General features: G+C 41.2%; 1 protein-coding gene across 31 annotated transcripts in view; it reads right to left on the minus strand.

The window, feature by feature from the left end:
• Kiaa1217 (KIAA1217 ortholog) overlaps positions 1 to 24,077 on the minus strand; it is a 761,286-nt gene that overhangs the window by 46,952 nt on the left and 690,257 nt on the right. For 21 of the 31 annotated variants that reach the window (XM_048812695.1, XM_015495236.2, XM_015495237.2 and 18 more), the window contains 2 exons: positions 17,607 to 18,439; positions 337 to 441 (listed from right to left, as the gene is read on the minus strand). In XM_048812695.1, coding sequence (XP_048668652.1) covers positions 337 to 441; positions 17,607 to 18,439 — 938 coding nt within the window. The remainder of the gene's footprint in view (positions 1 to 336; positions 442 to 17,606; positions 18,440 to 24,077) is intronic. The other 10 variants (XM_048812686.1, XM_048812689.1, XM_048812691.1 and 7 more) reach the window with 1 other exon arrangement.

A 24,077-nucleotide genomic window follows, 5' to 3' on the forward strand; every position in this document is an offset into this window, starting at 1 on the left:
AAATGTAGCCAGGCACACTCATGACTTTCAGATGGTGGCAGACGTGGACACGCGTGGATGGCGGTTGCGGGCACTGCGCAAGGAGTGGTCCATGAAGCCACATGCACTGGGAAGCCCATTTACCCTTCTTGGGCCAAAGCTAACCTTCATCCAAGAATTATCAGCACAAAAACAAAAAACAAAACAAATATAAAAAAATCATGATTCATAGAGACTCGAATATTTTAGCCTTGAAATGATTATGAGGAAAGGAATTTGAATGAATGAATGATTTTAATGATTAAAGAGAAACAGATTGAATTTAACTCTTTAATTGGATAGCTGGTTTCTTTTTACCTAGATGCATCTTTGCTACTACTTGTAATGGGCCCTTTAAAAAGCGCAGACTGAACAAGGCCAGTTAAACTGGCAATCTGCTTCTCCATGGCTTGCATCCTCTCTCTGTAAAACAAGAGAATTGTTTGTTAAAGCTCTTATTGACTTTCAGACTGGTTTTTCTAGGTGAATGATCCACCAGAGGGTTATAAAAGGTACCACCTCGAAGGCCGCCAAAGTTCACCCCAACTTGGCTCAGAAACCGGCAGCGCCTTCAAGTCCTTGGCTGAGATCGATTTGATGATCAGAGCTGAGGTGGAAGACAGTGACCTCACTAAAAAGACACTGTGCGGACCAGCAGAGGCCTCCCGGAAAACTGGAAGGAAGGGAGGAATCTCCCTCAAATACTTTTGTTGGCACAGGATGTGTTTTTGAGTCTTTCTGCCCTGCTTCATTATTTGACCTTACACAAAACGGCTCCTCTCTGGACCAGGGAGACCCTAGGCCAGGTACTGCACAGGCACACACAGTTGTAATCTGTTCTTCTCTGCTGGGAGGCTGCAGGATGGTTTTGTGTGAATGAAGGAGATGTTTGGCTGTGTGTGTATTTACACTTCTTTTATAGCCCAAGGGCAACACAAGCAAATGTCTCTTATTAAGACCATGGAAAATATGGTTGAAATCAGTGTATGTTTGGGAATAGAGGATGCTCAATTTGATGTTGTAGAAATTTTAGCCTAGAGGCTTTTATAGGATCAGGCAGGAAAATGAACATCCCTAACAACTTGATAACTCAAGGCGTCGATAAAAAACTCCCTTTGTTATTGACTCAGGGCAGATACCGTACCTCTCTGTCTTCAAGGTTCACAAGAGTCATGTCAGACATTTCAAACAGGTTCACATTTCCGGACCTCGGATGTTTCACAGAACCGTTACCATTATTTTTGACACATTATAAAAACAACTGACTACATGAGGAGAATGTCAAATGTCACCTCCTGTGAATTCACTCATGCATACCTAGTAGTTAAAACAGGAAGAGAGGGGAGAATGGCTTAAATAGTACGGGTATTTCCCCAGCATTCCCCATGAGCAGGTGTCCTATGTGAGCTTGGGATAAGTGGCCACTGTGGGTCTCAGTTCATGGCTCTCTAATGTGAACGACAGTGATTCCTATGCTACAAACAGCATATGCACACACGATGACTCTCAAATAGAGTCCAATGACTTTATCTGGTGCTCAATGGAACAAGTAATAGTGATCTATTCTTTCATGAAGTTGAGCTCATTGAGAGATGATATATGCATATCCTGAATTTTATGGCAATTGAGCATTTTCAAGCACAGCAGTGATGAGTTGTGCCTTGGAATGTGACCTATCATGCCAGGTGAAATTTCAGTTACACAATTACAAGCCTCTGACTTCAGAAGTCCATATATTTTCTTTAGTTTAAAATGGTCGGTTTGTCACAACACTGAATTTTTCGGACATAAGTTAGGCAGCAAGGATAGTTAATGGCTGTAGAACCCAAAAAGAAAAAAAAAAGTATTGATAGTATTATTTCTCTGTTCTAATGGAGCAGAAAGAAATCTCCAATGTGAATGTGGACACACATCTCTATGGAGTGACTTAGCAAATGTCTCCAGGTGCACCTGTGGGTGCTAAACCCCATGAGCTGTAGAGCATTTTCAGATACACTTCTTTTCCATAAAGTGGTTAATGTGTCAAAAGAGAAAGATTAGTAAGAAATCCAAATAAGGAAAGCAGGTTAGTAAAAACCCAATGGAAATCCCAAGTTTATCAAACCAAATCACACAGTGGGACGTCTCAGAAACCATGGGGTGATGGTGATCGTGCTGGAGATACAGACTCACAAACTCTTGGGAAATTAATGACTTTCTTGGGGAAGTGCTCAGTACCAGGTGAATGTCTTCCATTGCCATTAATTGTCCCACAGAGGCTGGCTCTGTCCCCGGCAGTGCTTGAAGCCAAACTTATGACCCTAAGACAGGAGCTCCCTTCAGAACTACAGGTTTAGTAATCTTATTTAATCTCAGGCAAATGCAAAGAATATAGCTTTTCTGTTTTTTAAGTGGCATGGCATTTTTAGACTCTAAATGGCTGTGGTTAAGAAGTGGCTTAAGGGTTCTGTACAACTGGGGTGTGAGATAGTGAGGCACGGTGACAGCCCAATTATGCAAAGAAGACAGCAATATTAAGAAATGCGAAAAAAAAAAAGTAAGTCTACAACTGTATAGGATAAAGAAGAATCTGCTAAGAGGAAAGTGGTAGAAGGGAATGCTGGAATTCCAACGCTGTTCCTGGGCACAATGCTGACTAGGTTTAAACCAGTGTACTTGAAAGTACTCTGCACTGACCGATTACACCACTAGAGCTCTGAGGGGTTCCTTCTAGTCCCTCTCTGATCAACGGCTTTCATTACCTTACCCAAGAGAGGAGAGCAGGAAAAAAAGAAAAATAACAAAACAAGTGAACAAACAAAACAAAACAAAACAAAAATGCCCCCAAACATAGCACCAGAATGATTCTGGATAAAGAACATTGATCTTCAACTGGTTTATCATGATGGTCAGAAATCTAGAAGGTCACCACACAGCCCAAGTCATCTTCACCCAGGAGTCTGCAGGGGGAACAGGTGTTTTTCCCCAGCTCTGTAGGTACCTGGATTCTCCCCTGGGCTTCCCCCAGATAAAGGTTTTAGGACATGGAAAGAGACAATTCCCCAATCACATCTCATTCCCTGATCTTTCAGGACATAGTTGTAGGACTTCCTGAGATGAGCTGCTCAGGAACCAAAGCCCTGTATCCAGTGGGCATCCAGGTGCTCTGTGCTCCTTCTAGTATTGAGAGTTAGTGCATGAACACTGCCTTGGTGGCCTCTTCCAGGCAGTGTCCCCTGCAGGGCCACCAGGAAGGACATAATAATGTAACAGAGACATGGAGTCAGATGACTGATGTCCTCCTCAGAGGGTTCAGATGCTTGGGCCAGGCAGCAGATGGGGAGCGCGTCTCTCCCTTTGCCCAGAAAACAGCAGGGTCTGAGGACAGCGCGGCCGGCAACGCACGGCAGCGTCTCAGCCAAAACCACCCTACGAAAATACAATTCTTTTGACACATGGTAATGAGAAAAGTTTCCCCCTCTTAGTTAATCATCAAAGTGTTTCTGGTTTCAGGATTCATTGAGGGAGATTATCTGATTTATAAATTCATAAATAAGATTGTCTTTCCATTTCATGGTTGGTAATCTGGAAACAATTTTATGGTTTAACTAAATTACAGCAACTGGAAACTTACGCAGCCTTCTCCCATGATGAAATGCTATGAAGTATGTTTTAATGTAAAAGGGGAAAAATAGAAGGGAAATGCGCTGGAAGAAGAGAAATTAAGCACAACCCTGTCATTTTACTGCAGTGGCAATTTTGCATGATGATCATCAGAATATTAAAGATGCTTAGGCTAATTCTTGCCAACATCACTGGCTTTAAGGTATTACAGAACTGGTGTAATTACTGTTGAAAAGATGGTTTCAAAAATGATTTCATAAACCATTTTACATCATCCCATAAACCATATTTATGTGATTAGTAGGTATGGTTAACTAGTTATTTCGTGTCATAAGTCAGCTCGGCTGAATGAATCTTCTGAAGGTCCAAACATAATAAGAATAAAAAATTTCAAGTCAAATTCAGGGAAAGTGCTGGTGTTGGCTTCACTAGCTACTGCTTTATTTATTTTTTTCTTTTTTCTTTTAGTGCTGGGGATGGAACCCAGGGCCTTGCAAATGCTAAGCAAGTGCTCTACTGCTGAGCTACATCCCCAGCCCTTTTTAATTCTTACTTTGAGACAGGATCTCCCTAAGTTGCCCAGGCTGGTTTTGAACTTGGGATCCTCCTGCCTCAGCCTCCCAAGTGGCTGGGATTACAGGTGTGTGCCACTGAACCCGGATTCAGCTACTGCTTTAGCCAGGTTTCCTATAAGCCTGTCTGACATCTGACCCACACTGCTTGGGGTCAGGGGTGGCTCTCGGTCTTCAGAGTGCAGGGTAAGAATTGGGGAAATATTTTTGGCTAGCGACACCATTTATACAACTTTAGATTCACCTTCACCGGTTTTTGAGTAGGGCTGTGTCTTTGTACTGACCGAGGCCTCATTAAGCCTGAATTAGGTGCTTATCCTTGTATAACTAAGCAAATTAATGGCTATTAAGAAATAGGTCAACGTTGTAACAAGTATGAGGCTGGCAATTCTCCTACAATGAATCCCACAGGATATGTTTTTAAATATCCAAAGGAGAGACAGGGGAGATGGCCTAGCCAGCCGAGTTGGTGAGATTAGCTCCCAATCAGAAGCACTAGCCTTCCTAACCAGTTACTTATTTTGAAAACCAGTGGCACAGGAGAGTCAGGAAGAACTCCAGTAACCAAGAATGGCCTTCTAAGAGTACTTCCTATGTGGTCTGCCAATTCACTTCTATTTCCAATATTTTGTGAATTTTTCTTCTTTATGCTCACGATCGTTCATCTCTTCAGAAAGTGATGAATGGTCATTGGGACTGCCAGAAGGTATTGTCCAACACCTGGTACGTGCGGGGTGCTGTGCTTCTGCCATAAACAGCGTAGAACAAAGCACCATCAATCCCCAGCAGCACCTTCTTCTCATGATATCAATTTTTGAGAAATCGAATTCCACTGCAACAGTCCTGGCAGTGCAAAAGGCATTCTCTAGAACTGAAGAGTGGACAGGCTTAAAGCTGGACTATGCCCTAACTTGTTCAGGCTCTGCTTCTGTGGTATGAGGAGAAGAAAACCTCAGAGTAAAGACATTGTTTCCAGATGAGTCCAACAAAACACTGGAGTCCAGATGATCCGAATTGATGGGAAATCCTCACAAATATAGGACTGGGAGCAGCGAACTTTCTATTTCTGCCCAAAGTTCATCTACTGATTTAAAAAAGAGAGAGAGAGAAAGAAATAATAGGGGGGAAAAAAGAAGCAAACCTATGTAACTACAGACACTGTTCTAAAACTTCCCAATAAAATTAACTTATCATTGAAACATCTGGATTTACTGAGGGGATGTTCGTGGTTGAACTCTGTCCCCTGCCCCCACCTTCTGTTCATGGAGTGAGCAGGAGGACTGGGTATATTCTATATTCCTTGTCGTGACTTCAATCCACCTCCATGGGTCCCCTGCTTCTCCTTTTGGACTTACACATCTGTAAGCTGGCTTCCAGCAGCCAAGAAATTCATTTCCACATCTTTGGATGATTCCAACCCAGGAAGCTGTCCTCCTATCTGACACAGCAGGCCCCCCTCCTCAGTGTTGCTCCCCCACCAATAGCAGCACAGCCTGGTGACCAAGCCTTTGACACAAAGGCCTTTGAGGGAAATTCCATATCTAAATTATAGCACCTGGCATGGGCCTCACACTCCCTCACCACCAGCCTCTCTTGCTTCTAGGCTTGCTCCCAGCCTCCCTGATTCCAGACTCGACTGGCTTTGCCTTCTGACCATTTGGGAATAGAAATAGATTAAAAAAAAAATCACTTCTATCCCTTCTGTTTCTTCCTACCTCATTTCCTTTTGGTGAAGCTTTAAGGAGACAGAGTAGGGGGAATCCTCTTACTAGTCACCCCAGCCCACTATCTTTTGTAGCTTTAATATCTACACAGACAATGCTTTTAGAGGTTTGGCATTTCGGATTTTTAAACTCTTCTTTACAGCTTTACTCTGACCTTGAATTCTAACTCAGGATGGTTTTACTATATCTAGATACAGATATAGTTTCTATATCTGAAACTCCAAAATCTCTACTAAGTAAAGCAACTTTTTGTTGTCTTCAGTTCCCTTATTTATACAAACTAGCCCTTTACCTGCATCCTGGCCCTACTTTCTCTCCATCAGCCATCAATATTTTTTTTGGACAGTCCCTGTTAATTTCTCTGGCTCTTTATTCAGTGTGTTAGTCAGGTTTATGATACTGTGACAAAATACCTGAGGTAAACAAATGAAAAAGAGGAAAGGTTTATTTTGGCTCACAGTTTCAAGAGGTTTCAGTCCAGGGTCACTTGGCCCTGTTGCTTTGGGCCTGTGGTAGCATAGCACATCCTGGTGGGAGCACATGATGCAGGAGGTCTGTTAACTTCATGGCAGTCAGGAAATAAAGAGAGACAGGAAGGGGCCAGGGTTCCAAGATCCTGTTCAAGGGCATTCCCCCAATGACCTAACTTCCTTCCACTGGGTCCCTTCTATTTCTTCCCATACCATTTCCTTTTTTGATGTTTCAAGGAAACAGAGAGGGACTTGTCTCACTGGGCAGACATGTTTTCCCAAGTCAGGAAAGAAACAGTGGCCAAACCACCTAAAATGCTCTGATGATGCATGACTTATGATGCATGAAGATATGTACATTTAAGAAACCCGTTAAAAAAAAAACCAAAAGGGGCAAAAATGGAGACCCATTTACATAGCTCTGGAGGGGAAAAAAGCCATTACTATTCTTCCTTCATAAATGCATGGAGGCATTGAGATAATGAAGGGCCCCATGGGATGCATGTACTAGTAGCAGATAGTTTTGGACAGTTCACTTCCCTAGAGGCCCTGGGAAATGTTTGATTATCACCATCAACTTCAGTTCACTTCAACAATCACTTTGGGTATGGGCACAGGTGCTTGGGATCTATGATGCCAGAATCTTTTGTCCTTGTTCTAGGCTTCAGATGACATTGCTTAGGTAGACACAGGTGGCCAGGCTCTAACCAGGATTCTGTGGGCTTCCTATGTTCTCATACTGTCAACAAAGTACTCCTGGATGATGAGACAGAGCAGTCAACTGGGAAAGAGAAAATCCTCATAAGAGCTGACATGTGGCTGTGTCATGCATCCACATCAATGTTTATAGCAGCTCGATTTACGATAGCCAAGCTATGGAACCAACCATGTGTCCTTCAACAGATGAATGGATAAAGAAAATATTACTCAGCCATAAAGAAGAATGAAGTTATGGCATTTGCCAGTAAATGGATGGAGCTGGAGAATATCGTGCTAAGTGAAATAAGCCAGTTTCAAAAAACCAAAGGTCAAATGTTCTCTCTGACATATGGATGCTAACTCATAGCAAGGGAGGGTGGGGAGGGGAAGAATTGAAATCCATTGGATTAGATAAAGGGGAATGAAAGGAAGGGAGAGGGGAGGGGAATAGGAAAGACAGTAGAATTAATTGGATATAACTTTCCTACCCTTGTATATTTGTACAAATGCAAAGTCCTGAGGTAGGAACATCTCTTGACACATTCAAATGCAGGAAGCCGGTGTATGTGGGTGAAGTTTGTGACACAGAATGTAGGAGGTTTGCTATAGTTTGGATCTTGAATGTCTCCCAAAGGCCCATGTGTTGGAAGCTTGGTTCCCTGGCTTATGGCACTATTGGGAGGTAGTAGGACCTTTAAGAGGTGGGGCCTAATGGAAGAAAGTTAGGTTACTGGGGGTGTGCCCTAGAAGGGGATATTAGGATATCCATTCTCTCTCTTTGCTTCCAGGCAACCATGAAGTAAAGAAGCCTCCTCTACTACATTCCTGCCATGACATACTTTGCTGCCGCAGACCCAAAGCAACAGGGTCAAGTGTCCACGAACTGAAATCTCTGAAACTGAGTCAAAATAAACCTTTTCCATTATCAAGTTGCTTATCTCAGGTATTTTGTTACAGTAATGGAAAGCTAACTGACAAGAGGCTGAAGGTCTCAGCAAACAGAGAGCACAGGGTCTCATAAGAATTTTTCTACCCCTTGTTTAAAGGATTAGAGAGACACATTGCCTTTTGCCTACCACCCAGAGAAGATCATTTCTGAAATCCAATCTGACCTTGAATTCCAGAATTAAAAAATTTTCTTGTCAGAAAGAATTTGTTTGGATCTCATGCTTCTTCTCATTCTGGGTCTGTGATCTTGATAGAAGCAGAGTGGGGAGAAAACCAAGGGTGTGGCAGGCCAAGAAAATAGGGCAAAGCTCAGTCACACCTAGGCCCAGCACTCCCAAAGTGCACAACTTCTGACACTCCAACAGGGTTCTTTCTAGCACAGCAAACACACTCGGGAAATCCTCCAGGTTAGCCTTTCATCTATTTCACAATTTACTTCTAATGGAGCCAAGTCAGGGACAAGGACACAATAGTCTCTCAGATCCAAATGGCCAGCACAACTAAATGACTTCATGGTTTTATATCAGTAAGGCTCTTATTTATAGAGAACTTTCTGATTCACAAATGCTTTTGTACCTATGTTCATTTAAACTGCACAGAACCCTTGAGAAATCCTAGTGGCCATGCCCAAGTTACAGTGAAGGTCTGAGGCTGAGAGCCAGGGATTTCTTTGAGAAACACAGTGAATTAGTCTTCAGACCCCCATAGCCAGTGCTCTCCGCCCTTGGTTCAGATTTGAGTCCTGTGGTGACGTGCAGCCTGAGGTGAGGCACTTCTCTTCCTGTTGGCTCTCTCCTGGGTGACTACAGCCTCCACTCCCAGGGCATGCCTATACCCTGCTTCACGAAATCACTGATTTTGCATTTTTTCTCTCTTCCTGGAGGGCAATCTTTAATATTCATGCTCTGGAAATGACATCTCATTTTTTTTTGAACAGGTACAAACTAGTAGGAATAGCTGTTCATTCATGTTATGGCTTATAATTTACCTTCAAATGAGAGATGGTGTTAGAAGCCACGGAGAGATGTCTCTTGAGTGGTCCTCAGGAGGCTGTGGGAATAAGCCCCTTCCCCACACTCGCTTTTGATCTGTAAAATCTTAAGAGTGGATGCCAAAGAAAAAAGATAGTGATGCTTAGAATAAAGAAGGAAGATATTTTGTATGTGTGGCCTCTGGTTTTAAAATTTTTATTATTTTTGGTTCGTCTTAATTTCTTATGCATGATGGGGGAGTAGACAGATACTATCTTCATGATGAAGAGAAAAGAATATTGAGACAGAATGATGGTGAAAATATCTTACTGGAATAGCTCTGGTTGTTGCACCTTTGGGGTTTCTCTTCTGTTTTGTCTGCTCTAAAGTCAGACATTGAGGTATTTGCTGATCTACAACTTGGCCTACACGAGAGTAGTGGGCAATACAGACTTTTTAAGACCCGCCATTTTTAAAAGTTAGAATTCATGCTTGGACTTGGCTGTATTTTTGAATCACATCATTCATTGCAAATAAAGTCTAGATTTCAAATAAGGTCAAGTGTAATCTCCCTGATCTCCCCAGCTAATCACTACAGAGGGTAACATGTGGCCTGGCATTAGGAGAGCCTGGAATTAGGTACCTGCTGTGCCAACGGCTGCTCAGATGGGCCCCAACCCTAGGCTGGGTGGCAGCCATGTTGATTCTACACCAGGTTGATCCTGCCATCTTTTAAGGAGGCTAAATCGGCACCTTCACATTACGCTTCTCTTTGAAGAGGGTCTAGCTGGCAATGAAAGGGATTATCTGAAGCACGCAGGCAACTCTGGTTTCGTTTGTGGTTTCAGACTCAAGACCTCATGAATGTTCAGAGATGAAGAGGTGCATTTTAATTTGATCTAATTAAGGAAGATGATGGTTTTTCCTTTTGAGAAATTGGTTTAAAGTGGCACAGATCTTGTGGCAGTCATTCTCTGGTATGTTGGACAGAATCCCCCAGGTATAAGAGTGGTGCAGTCTTCATAAATCTGTCAATTCTCAAGTATGTTTATCAGACATTTGTGGCCTGAACTCAGCAAAGGAATGTCTAGCAAATATTACTTAACCGTGAAGTTATATTCCTGTGATGGAAGTAATAACTCTATTTATGGGTACTTACTTAATTTCTGAGACTGGCAAAAGCATATTGTAATGTCATTTTTATAGGTTCGGTAATGGTAGAAATATAAATTTTGAAGAAAGGCCAGTCCGCCATCGCAAATGATATCTTTTCATTTTATCATGTACGTGCCTTATATTCCAGACCATCTTAATATTCTCATGGAGGCTTCCAGACCAGAATAACTTTGGGAAAGTGCTCTTTTTTTTTTCTGAATTCTTAGCAATTACCGTCTGTATCACTACTTTGGAATTAATTATGTACAAGCAGCCCCCAAATTATGGCAGTCTTGTCATTGAAAAGTTTACTTGTACTTTCATTGTTTAGAACTTGCAATAAGTGCTGGTTGGATTTCCAGCTGGCCACAGAAGCCTCTTTAACCTACAATGTATTATTAATTCTATTGTTGTTCTGTATCATTTCCAAGGAAAACGTGTCCTAACTTCCCAGCTGGACTTTGCAATATTGGAAAAATATCTCCCCCCTGAAGCTCAAGCTTTTGGGAGATGTGGTGGACTTGGCATGTCCTCCTCCTTCTTCCTGGCTTTGTTAGGAGACACTGTCACTCTTGGGATGAGAAGAAGAGCATCCCAGGGTATTATCAACGCCAAAAGAAATGCCATGCATGAAATTCTACTGTTGTAGTTATTCCTCCAAAATGGGTATTCAGTAGGCATTCAGAGCCCAGAAGCTTCCTGTACTTAACTGTGGCATAACTTATACATGTGTATTAAACTTTCCATGTTTTATGACTGTCTTCACAGTTTATGTTCCTTGTGTATAAGAGCCACATACTAAATTTCTTGGTTTCCAGAAAAGCATCCAGTCCACAGCTAAACCCATAAGAAGAGCTTAATAAACATTTACTGATCCATTATCAGAGTTTCCTGAAATAGCAATTCAGGAAAGAGCTGGGTCAGTCAGATATTATCAGATACCCAAACAGGCAACCTAATAATTTCAGCCAAATCTGTTAGGGGTCTTTATCATATAGCTCAGAAGCAATCTTAAAGGGATGATTCACAGCTGGCTTGTCTTTTTGTCCCTGGACCCAAAGGGATATACCACTCTACTTTCCTGAAATGCACTTAAAAGTGGCTTTGATACTCTATTCTAATTCAAATCTTTAGGCACACTAATTCCACTCTCTGTTCAAATTAAATTTACTTTCTCACCACCCCTATGCGACCATTTTGTGCTTTTTGATATTATATTTTAAAATAGGCCCCCCTATCTCTTCAGGCAGTCCTCTGTCTTAGCCATCTCTGTGTATTGATCTCCCATTGGCATTTACTAGAGTGCTCAAAGTAGGAACTCTTGGGTTCTTGCTGTATTTCATGTACCCTCTGAAGTAGTTACTATTATCATCTCCATTCGCAAATGAGCACAAGGAGGCAGAACACAATTCCATAAGTGGTCAAAGACACTGGGGAAAAGTATCGGAACTGGGATGTGAACCCAGGCAGTCTGGCTTTGACATCTATTAGAAGTTACCGCTTCTCCATAAACGGTGGCTGAGAGATTGATTTATTTTACCAAGTTACTTTACCAAGAAGTAAGTTATGGCAGAATTGAAGTAATAATTGGTGTGATTCATGTCTTATGAATGTCATAATTTGCATGGCTTGAACATGGGCAGCCTTACATTTCTCTACTTCAATATGTTTTTTGAAAACTCCAATTTTTTTTGACAGCCGTGTTTCTCAACTAGGGGCATTTTACTCTGGTGGGAGGCATTTGATAATTTCTGGGGACATCTTTGACTGTCAAAGACTAGGGCAGGCTTGGGGCATATTTTGTTCCTGGTATCCAGGGGGTCAACCAAAGACCTCTAGGCCAAAGAGGCTGCTGCTCAGCACGGGTCACCCCCTCCCCAGTCCCTACAAATCATCAGGCCTGATCTTCAACAGCACAGAGTCAAAAAGCCCTGCTTTAGAGAGATTCCAAGTTTAACTACTTAAGAGATCTCTAATGTGGCTCACTTTTGACTAAACCAAGGAGAGGGGTTAAAAAAAAGGAGCAATAATTCTTTTTTGGGTCATTCAGACTGCTTTATAGCAGGATAAAGCATAGCTTAGAAAATCTTCAAAGGTCTGCCAATCACCATGGACATTTTTAAATGATAGAAACCCGAATTTAGACTTTCATCCAATCAACTGCTAAACCAAGGATCCATCCCACCTCTCAAAGCTACCATCACAAAAACATTTAATCCTCGTAAAATGAGAAAGTGATATAAAATGATTAAAAACAGACACACACCACCAGTCAGCAGGCAGGTTTCCTTTTCTACACACAGCTTTCCTTAGTCTTCCTAATGGACCCAAAACAAGAACTGCTCGCTAAGTCTACACTCTTGTAAAAATCCTAACGAGGTCTCATGTGGCTTTTCTTTCTCTAGACACAGGTGCCTGACAGGGCAAGGCTTTGCTCTTCAGGGAGGCCTCTTTCCTAGTTTGTTGAATTTAGCTGCTCTAGGTAAAGAACAGTATAAAAGTCTGATCTCAGCTCAAGTTTACTGAGTCTGACAAATCATATTTCATTTGGAGGAATCTGCTACCCACTTGGAAAGGGAGTTATTAGTCACTTTGCAATGAGCACTCTTGACTTTTGAGAGTTATTTCAATAAAAATATTTTACACTATATGATCCCAACTACAAACAGAAAAGAGCAAAACACAAATGTCCTCAAATCTTGCAGTTCTTAAGGGCTGTTTTATATGCCACGGGCAGAAAGCATGATGCTGTTTAATGAAGTGATTTCATAACCAGGAGAAGACAGCCTCACACGCTAACTGTCACATGCTGACGCCCTCAGCATCTCTCATGGTTTTTTCAGACCCATTTTCCTCTTGAAGAACCAGGTGAAGGGTGTCACTTGGGTTCAGCCATTTCAACACTCAAGGTTGTCTTATTGCTTTTTTTTTTTTTTTTGAGTTTGGGATACTTTTATTTCTTTGTGTCTGGGGTGGATTTTTTTTTTTTTTTATTGGTTGCTCAAGACAATACAATGATCTTGACATATCATACATTTGATTCAAATGGGGTATGAATTCTTATTTTTCCATGTGTACAGATTGCAGGATCACTTATTTCTATAAGCTCAGACATGAGAACTACTGCCCTCAAAGTCGAAAGTGGCTGTGATCTATTACTTTACCCCAAAGTCCCTGGGCTCCTTGGAAGGAGAACCCCAACATCACATGTTATACCATATACACTGCTTTTTCCAGATCTTCTAGATAGAATGGGTCATTAGTAGATGCTTATTGAAGCACTTTTAAAAATAAAAGATGCCAAATTCATTAGAACAAGGCACAGGACTAAATATAAGAATCGAGATTATGCCATTTAGTCTTTAGCTCTTCATTTCCATGTCATCAGACCTGTTTTAAAATCGTGTTTCTTCAGACAAGCTACTGTTGGATGGCTCTTGGGTTTGGATGTGAAAAAAAGAATTTTTCTCTCTGATTTCTAACGTCCTGCAGTTATTTGGGTTATTACATGGAAGTGCTCTTTGGAAAAGTATTTGAAATCCAGCAGCGCCCAAAAGAAAGCAGAGCTACAGATTTCTCAGTCTCCCTCCTGTGTTTTTTCGAGCTTTACATCTTAAATGTAAAATTTCACTTGAGAGTTTCATATAAAAAACACTCTAAGATTTATTTGCTTTTTAATATTATGAAATTGCAACAGAAATTGGTTTGGCACTTTATACCTTGTACTCATGGAGTTTAAAGGGTTGAACACTCTTTAAAAATACTTACCCAGATTAAATATTTCTAAAATAACGTCATGGGATAAGCAAGACAATGTATTATAATTTTGTGCTGCAGTAATTGTTTCTGGAGTTCTTATTTTAATTTTTTTTTGACATAGTACTCAGATGCATTTTTTGAAAACAAAATCTATCAAGAATGTTCTCTTCCTTCTTTCCCCACTTCTGCATAATTGTGCTAATATATTAGCTAGGGCAGTTATGTTTTAAATGGCATGTATATATTTAGAAGTATAATTATGCAAATTCTACCATGTTTATGATTGTAAATATCCTTTGGGAGCAGTTACTTAGCATCTAGTCCTGAAACAATTTTTCAAGAATTCTGGTTGAAATGCCCAGAATTCACTCCTGAATTCATTTCTTGCTGTGTGAAGGTGGGGCTCATAGTTCTCAGTCCCAAGAAAGAATACTACACAGTGGTAAAAAGTACAGATTCTTGGACATTTTATGCCACTTACTGGCTTTGTGACCTTGGACAAGCTACTTAAGCTGTCTGAGCCTCAGCTTCCCCATCTGTAAAGGAGGGGTGCTGCTAGTGGGTTCTCATGACAAGTACATCTCCTGATGTGTGCAAACTACTTACATAGGCTTGGCTCATAAAAAAGGTAAAATAAATGACAGCTGCCATCAATAGCTATAAAACACCCAGCAACCCTGCATTTCAGCCTAATCAACGAGCTGTTGAAGAGTTCACTGTCAGATTCAGAGGGGTAGCTAGAAAGAAGGAAATGTGGTACAAATCCCACACTTTTCCTTTGTCCCACCTTCTTACCTGTTCCGGAAGTAGTGTGTAGGGGGGTGGGGAGACTGAGAACAAAAGTTCTAGAGTTGAGTTCTTTTGACAAGAAAGTCACTATTTACTCTTGGCACCTGTCTGGCTGAGTTGGGGCAGAGGTTAGTCTTCTACTAACAGCAGCTGTTAATCCAGAGGGTGTTTGAGTGTCTGCATGTATGTCTGTACCTGTGTCTAAGTGCTGTATATCTGTGTGTGTTTGTGTGTCTGTTTGCATCTGTGTGGTGTATGTATCTGTGTGTAGGTCTGTGTATCTTTGTGGGTCTGTATGTCTATGTGGTGTAAATATGTATCTGTGAGTGTTTATCTGTACATGTGTATGCCTATGGTGCGTGTTATATGTGTGTGTCTACGTGTGTGTGTGTGTGTGTGTGTGTGTGTATGTGTCTGTGGGTATCTGTATGTTTCTCTCTGTGTATACATATGTGTTTGTGCATGTAGGTGTGTCTATGTATTCTGTCCACGGGCTTGTGTATGGGTGTGTTTATGTATATGTGTGTGTCTGTGTAGGGCTATTAGAGAGAACAGTCTTGCACAAACACCCCAATTCTACCCTTTGGAGCTAAGTTCACTAACAGGTGAGGAGTCACCTAGCCAGATGTGTTCTGTGCCATTTCACATTTTGGGGAAGGGAAAATATGAAAATGTTAAATTATATTCATAATTACAGTCATATGTAAGAATATGATGATAATTATGACAGTACATTTTAGGTGAACATTAATCTTTTTTGGTCAATGTTTCTAATATTTTCTGATTTAGATGTATACTAATTTAGATTTTCTAAAAAGGTTTTCTATAAAACAGAAATACATAGAATCTTCTAAGATTTAGCAAAAATGTCTCTGAGGCAGGCAAATCCTTTTTAAAAAGAGAGTGGAGGTTCTAAAAGAATGCAGAGGTCACTGAAAGCTCATGTCCTTCCGTGCCTTGGTCAGGGAGCTGCATAGGGAAGACTCCTCAGGTCTGCAGAAGATTCGTGTTTGATTCCCTCCAATAACAAATCCCTGACAAACACAGCTCAGCGAAGCCCTGAAGTTGTTTACATGTGGTAACTACATGGATGACCCCCCACTAGGCACTGGGAAGAAGGCAAATACCACTGTTGGCCAAAATGTACCCAGAACCCAGAGGTGGACACAGTTTAACATGATCACGGTGGGATAGGGCTCTTGATCTTCTGATACCCTCAAGGTGGGCAGTGTGGGGAGGTGTCAGCATGGTGGGATGAGAGGGAGGACAGATCCTGGCTCTCAACATTATATCCAGAAGATGGATTCTTTTTATTATTTTCTGGACTAAATTCTTGTGGCTTTAAATTCCATCTTTTCGGTGATACACCATTCCTCAATCCATACCTCATAATCCACTGCAGGGGACACATCTGTTACCCTTTCTGCAAAGCACATAGCACAAGCTCCAAGCCCCATGACACGTCCTGGTAGATTCCTCTCCAGCTGTGACACTGGTCTGTTCCAGCCAGCCACTGCGGACATTCATTCCACCCCCTTCACCGTCTGTGATTATGAGAAGAGTCCCTATATTTGATTCTCAAAATTTTCAATTCCTAAGAACTATGAAAAGGAGAGAGTGAATACTATTTTCAAATCCTTAATATTTCTTAGTTCTACCTACAGCCAGTCACCACTGAGGTTTTTTAGCTGTGTGAGTTAGAATCTGTTGTTGCCTTAATGACCCCAAATGTTCATGTTCATTCTTGTTCCATTCTCCTGAAATCTGTCTCTTGTGAGATTCCTTATGACTGAACAAATAAGGAGGGCCAAGCTTTTCCTGATAAATTTTGCTAAAGGGGACAGGACTGTCTGATTTCTGTGTGAAAATATTGATGTAGACAGTTCACATTCCATTCACAAGTTTGGCCTTCTTTTTATAAGGTTATATAACAATAGTAAGTGATAATACCATTTTTAGTGAGGAACAGTGGTTCTAAGAAGGTTCTGAATGACTGAATATCTGATTCTTATTTTTTACATACCTTCTGAATTCACATATGATGACAAGATAAAATGCTTCACCTCTTTTGGCCTCAATTTCCTTGACTAGATTTTTATGAGTGTAAAATTATTATGTTGACTTCCTTCAACACATTCAGGTTAGAGAAATTCCCTGTACCAAAATTTGCTTTTCTATTATTGCTTTATAAATTTTGGAGGGGTTTCAAAACATGAGAGGAAGGTTCTGCACTGGTAAATCATACCAATATATGCATATAAAAAGAAATTTAAATACCCAGAGTGCCTCATTCACGAGAAAAGTTTTGCTGATTTTAGCACCATTCCTGAGTGGATATTAAATCTAAACCATTCTATGTTCATGCAAATTCACATTTTAACATCCTACAAGACAGGCAATGACACATTCTTTCCATTTTCCAAAACCAGATGAGAAAACAAAATTGCATTCTAAAGGAAAAATAGAAATTGCCACTGCAAACAAACCACTCACTTCTTATTTTCTGCAGCAGATCAATCACTATGATCTCTTGATCTATTTCTCTGAATAGTTCTCTGCTAATCACAATTTTCTTCTATATGATTCAGATTTATACTAGTGATAATGCTGGCAAGACCACGGTCCAGAGACCTGATGACTGATGGTCCTTGTGGGCATACCTGTCCTCTTTACCATGGCTACTGTGTACCTCACAGGACCCCATTGATTCAGAAGCTCTTTGCAGAGAAGGCGGACCTTGGATGCTCCTCTGTGCCATCAGTGGCACCCATAAAGTACAAGGCTGGAGCTTGGCATTTATTATTTGGTATTTGTTCTCTGGTTTGATTTCTGGAGAGCAGCCCTCCCTCAGCAATGCATGAGCACAGACCACCCGTGGCTACCCGTCCCATGCCTTACCTGGTCTCTCTGTCTTTGGGGATTGTAGCAGTGCTGTAGGCAAAAACTTGCTTCTCAACTAGAGGAGGGCCAAGGTCCACAATGCTGGATAATCCTGGAGTGTTCCTGGGCTTTTCAAAATATACCAAGGTGCCCGGTTCCTTTTTAAAGGACTGACGACTTGGCGAGGCCCGGTCTGGCTGCATGGTGTGAGGGGGACCGTGAGCATTATGATGTGCGTGCATGTCTATCATCCTCAGGTCACTAACTCGGTGAGGAGAGGCGGGGGGTGTTTTAGAGCCCAGAGTGGGCAAATGGCTATCTGGATACTTCCTTGATTTCTGTCTGTACAGTGATTGTTCCATGTGCATTTCCGCTTGCATGGAGGGGTTACAATAAGCACTCGCTGACCGAATCGCTGTGCGGTGATATGCAATGATGTGATCAGGGACATCCAGGGGGTGCCCTCCATGGGATGAGGCTATGCTCATCCTTCCCTCATGATAGAGGTAAGGATCAGCATAGAAACCCTCGTTTCTGTACATCGCGATGTTTTTGCTGCTCATGTCTTCATCGGGCTTGACATCTCTTCTTTCTAAGATGGCGCTTGGGCTTGGTGAGATGGATCTGGAGACCGGCAGGCTGGAGAGTCTGTCCCGGGGGATGGTGGCATTGCCAGGAACAACCATGGGGCGAGTGCCCCCATAAGGAATTCTGGATGGGGAGGGAGGCATGGAATGAGGCACAGGAGTGGATGGTGGAGAACTGGGAATTGCGTGGGGTGGATGAGCTGTGGATCCAGGTCGAGAGGCACCAGGGCCATCTCCTCTTGCATAAACAATTTCTCTCTGCATCTGAAAAAATAAATAAAGGAATTAGAAAGTCTACTTTGAGATTTGTGTTTTTAGAGAGGTCTGAGTGTGATGCTGAGAATGGAGATTATCCAGGTATTCTCGCTGCAATTGCAAAGGTCTATATGTGCAAGAGGGAAGCAGGAGACTGCACGTCAGGGGTGAGCTATGATGATGGAGGCAGAGTCAGACATAGAAAGACTAGAAGGTGCTACACTGCTGACTTGAAGACAGAAGGAGGCATGAGCAAAGAAACGTGCATAGCTTCCAGAAGCTGTAAAAGGTCAAGAAATGGATTGTCCCTTATATTTTCTAGAAAAAGGGTGGTCCTGCCCATAGGTTGATACTGGCCTGTGGAACTCATTTTGGAATTCTGACCTCTATGATATAATAAATGTGTGGTGTTTTAAGCTAGGATTTTTCCTCCCAGTGCTGGGGATTGAACCCAGAACCTCACACATGCTAGACAAGCATGATACCATTGAGCTACACCTGCAACCCGAGTGTCATCCAATTTTAAGTATTGTTATAGTGACCACAGTAAATGAATATACCTGACATAGAGCTCAATGCTGTCGGGCTTGGAGAGAAAATATTGCAGTGGTTTAAATTTTAAAATCATAGTTTCTTACAGACTCTAATAAATGTGGGTCTAATGTATCAATAGTTCTGAAATTGTTTTGTAAAACGTGTCCTGGACATGTTTTCCTACTGTTAGTCCTGGGAAACAGTAATCATCTCTTCTATCTTTCCAAGCTAATACAATCAACAAGACATGACTAGAGAGGCAAAGAAGATCCCTGGGGGAAGCTTGGGAGTTCCATTCATCCACCAAATCTTATTTGAGCTTACGAGAAACCAGACTGAGAAGTTGGGGGAGGGGATAATGATCCTGGAGAAAACAGTAAAATTATAGTCAAACTCATAATTGGGAAGCTGAGGGGTAAAGAATCTTGACAGTACACCTTCTGAGGTGCCATGTGGTGTAAGGAACCTGCAGGCACAGCCTCGGTGACTAGGGCTTTGTGCGGTCACAGCCCAGTCTTCCGGGATGTGTTATTCCCTCCCAGTTCAGAAGCTGCCACAGAGTCTCCCACTGACTCTCCTGTAGAAAAGCAATAGCAGAAGGATGAAGTCAATGGGGAAAAGGGAAATGAATTTGTAATTTCAATTACGCTATTGTGTTTAGCAAGGGCCTGAATAAAAAAATTCAAATGATTCAGGATATAATTTTTGATACTGAAATTCTCTAATTGGCTACAAGGGACAGGACAGACAGCCTTGGCCCTTGCTTCAAGTCCTATTTGTGCCATCATGCAAGCCCACATTCCCTATCCTAACTTCCAAGAGGTGTGATAGACAGGAAGAGTATAAATGGTTACAGAGGGGATGAGATAGTGGCATGAAGAGAGAGGGGAGCCCTTGAACAAACAAGAACCCAGATGTACTGACAAAAGATGAACGATTGGAAAAGCAGTAAGTAGATTACTCAGAAAATTTGGAATGGAATCACCAATTGATGGAACCACTGAATCACCAGTTATTCCTCAGTATATACCCCAAAGACTTAAAATGCAGCCACATCAATGATCATAGCAAGTCAATTCACAAGAGCTAAGCTATGGAACCAACCTAGCTGCCTTTGAACAGATGAATGAATAAAGAAAATGGGGTACATATACACAATGGAATATTCACCATAAAGAACGAAATTATGGCACTTGCTGGTAAATGGATGGAACTGGAGACTATCATGCTAAGTAAAATAAGCCAGTCCCCCCCAAACCAAAGGCCAAATATTCTCTCTGATATGTGGATGCTAACACACAATAAGGAGGGGGAAGAAGGGAAGAACGGAAGTTCACTGGATTAGACAAAGGGGAATGAAGAGAAAGGAGGGGGGTTGGGAATAGGAGAGACAGGAGAATGAATGAGACATCACTTTCTTATGCTCATATACGAATACATGACCAGTGTAACGCCACATCATGTACAACCACAAGAATGGGAAGTTATACTCCATGTCTGTGTGACATGTCCCAATACATTCTACTGTCATGTATTGCTAAAAAGAACAACAACACAAGACTAACAGTTGGCTGATGGGGGGAAAGAGTAGAAAAAACAAAGGCAACAAGAGGAACTTGAAAATGAAAGGGATCCCTCAGCCTTGAATACAAAGAAATCAATTCCTTATCACATGATTTCATTTGTTTAGTAAACAACATTTACCAAGCACTTAGGAAGAGCCATACATTATTGGAAGGTATAGTTCTGAACAAGCCCATAAGTTCCTGCCAGGGACAGGCTGAGTTCTTTTATACACATGGTAGAACACAGGCCAAGAACCAGTGGGTCCTCCACAGCTTCCGGACCCTGGGAGAATTTAGCAATGCAGAACCCTTGATGGGACCAGGAAGTTCCACCTGTTATAGTGGATTTCATATAAAAAGTCACTGATTATAAGTACACACGAGGTACAAATAGGTAGCAACAAATTGAAGCCCGTTGAGTGTTCCGTTCCTGGGCATCAGCAAGTTGGCTTCTCAGCTCCCTTAGGGGCTGTTTCTGGGGACTGGTTCTGGTTAATTACTCCTCTCATGTCACACACTGAGTTCCTACCATCACAGGCCAGTCTGTTCTCCTGTGGTTGTTCGTATCCCTGGAATTCTGTTCATCTCCTCACCTGTGTGGATCCAGATCTAGGCTCAGGCTCCAGGTGCCCTGGGGCTCCAGCCCAAGCAATCCTTTCTCTGCTCACTTGACACCCTCATGACTCAGGTGTGCAGGGCCTTAGACCAGGATGGCCACTCCCAAGGTCACTGCGGGATAATATACCAGCATGGTTCTCGTTCCAGAACAGCTAGAGCCACCATGTGACAGGTTTTGTAGGAAGTCAGCACCCAGCCTCTATAAATGCCTCTCCCACTCAGTCTTCTACAATGTAGGATTCAATGAAAAGAAAGGGATGGCTCAGCAGGGCTTCAGAGGTCATAAAATGTAAGAAGGACCGGCTTAGCCAGCAGTGAGATATCTGACTGGATTCTCTGAGCAGTCAAACCAAATAAAGCAATAATCAACCAAAATGAACATCAAGATAAATTCATCATATTGATTCAAACATGGCAACTTCCATAAAGCATCATATAGACCACACAGTGCCCAAGACAAGTTAATAACAAATGGCAACTTGTCATTATTGTCATTAATACCCCTGTGTCATGCTCCTGTCAGAGAGAGAGAGAGAGAGAGAGAGAGAGAGAGAGAAGAAAATACCTCTCCCCTGCAAGACTCCAAATGTCTAGAACCCCTTTGGGTTGAACAATAGTTCTAACCAAGCTTGTCCCTGTTCTCTGTTCTCTTTTCTCTCTTTGTTCTGCTTTAGACAGCATCTTGGTTTGGGGAATTGTGACTCCAATTAACACCCAATAGAAACTTTCTTCTTTCTGGCACAATACTAAAAAGAGCCATCTAGATTTCAGGAAGTATAAAACTGTCTAGGAGATAAATAATGTTAATAAAAGAAAACTGTAAAATTAATTTTAATTAATAAAAAGTTGAATATTTTTTTAAACAGCAGAGATATCTGTATGGGTATTTAAAAATGTGTTTGGGGATATGAAAAGAAATGGCGAGGCGTTGCATTTTATAAATGAAACATTAAAAAAATTCTCATTAGGAAAAAATTCATTAGACTTTCTGGTGACATATGTAGACATGATCAAAAAGAAATATAACAAGTAGTTAAGAATAACTCTGTGACACTGTGTTGTAAATTCATATGGGGAATGTGGGTGATAGTCAAAATATTTAACAGCCAATATCCAGTATAGCATGGGTGCCAATCAAGCTCAATGGAACTTTAGCTACTGAGGATGATCTTAGCCAACAGCAATTGGCATTGTGTACCTGGTGGTAATGCTGTGTATCAGCCCTGCCTGGTCCACTTCAAAATCATAATGCTATCATCCAACAGAGTCATGGAATAAGTCACTGAGCTACTGAGCTATCTACAGTGGAATCAAATATAAGCATTCAATTATGAAAGAACAGGTGATTGGAGCATCAATGTTTCTATCGATCAAGTGACTTAGAAGTTGGAAGTCTTTGACAGAATTTTCCTGTTGATTTGCCAAGTGATGACGGACTTTCCAAGATAGTTTTAAAAAGTGCCCTGTTAATTTCATCCTTGGCTCCAGAGCCCAAGAAGAGAATGACATGATTATCCCATTAAGTCATGGGAAATAGGTTTTAAGCCTACAACTAGAATAATCTCTGAAAATGAAATACCTTGGGTTCATACACTAAAAGGTATGGACCAAAGACAACTCACTCTTAAGGTGTGTCAAAGTACTGGAAGATGAGAAGAGAGAATCTTCTCCAGGTCTTCAATGTGATCTCACAAGGAGGCCACTTGCTAGCCCATAAAAAGTGGACTTCCTTGACTCTGCAGACGTTTGTCTGATTGAAGCAGGTGATGAGTCAGAGTCTTATAATTCATAACTTAAAACAACCTCCGCCTTTCGGACTTGTGTTCTTCCCATGTCAATACTTCCTAGAGTGACACACCTATACAATTTTATTTCATTTTGTTTTTTTTAACTATCTGGCTATTTGGTAAAAACATGGCATTAAATACATATTGAGTTTTCCTGTTCTAGTACTCAAAGTTAGATCTCCTAGGAGAAAATTATATTAACCTTACAAGGTAAGAGCAACTAATAAAAAATAAATAAATAAATAAACAAAGCACAAATACACACACAAGGCTGAAGATACATACGGAATTGCCATTCACCTTAATATATCTGAATTTATTCTGCCATCAGCCTCTCTTATGTCTGTGGTCTCTAGAAATCATCTCCTTGCTCTTAGTAAGTTAAAAAAGTCTCTGGCTATGTGGTATCCTTAATACTTTCTCCCCAGAAAATTTATGATATTTAAAGAATTTCATATCATAGCAAGAAAAAGATAACCTAAACACAAACATAATGATTCTTCTGAATTCAATACATATTTTTCCCCCCTGAACGTAAGCTCAGATAGAATGTGTTCAATTATCTGACAGTGTAGGAACCGGACTATTCTCCAGACTATTTATTCTCCCTCATTCATACGGTATGTGGGCATCATCTTTCCCTCTCTCCATTACTGCCCAAATCACTACTGTGTCTTGGTTATTTGAGCCCTACTGGTTTTTATAAAGAGGGAAATTTCCTTCAGAGTCTCATCACCATGGACCGGGGTAGGCAGCTATTGTCTCCTCCCATAACACTCAGCTCAATATGTTTGCCCCATATTTCCAACAGTCTAGGAAATACCTTGGATGGCTTCAAATTAATTATTTGAAGTTTGAGTTAGGAATTTTTATCTACAGCTCTAGTTCATTTTCCCAAAGCCCTGTAAGCCAAAAAATGTCACTCATTTAGAAGTTTCTTGAAGGTAAGATAAGAAAGAACACCTTAAAATTGTTTCTGGGGAAAAAAAAATTAGCATGAAAAATGTTTATCTAACATCATTTGGGGAAGCTATCTCATGAATCGTGTCTCTCTGTGGAACATTTAGAATGCAGAGATATATGCTTTGCAGAAAGAGAATATTATATATATATATATATATATATATATATATATATATATAT

This window comes from Marmota marmota, unplaced genomic scaffold (assembly GCF_001458135.2).
Source record: "Marmota marmota marmota unplaced genomic scaffold, marMar, whole genome shotgun sequence".
NCBI lineage: Eukaryota > Metazoa > Chordata > Mammalia > Rodentia > Sciuridae > Marmota > Marmota marmota.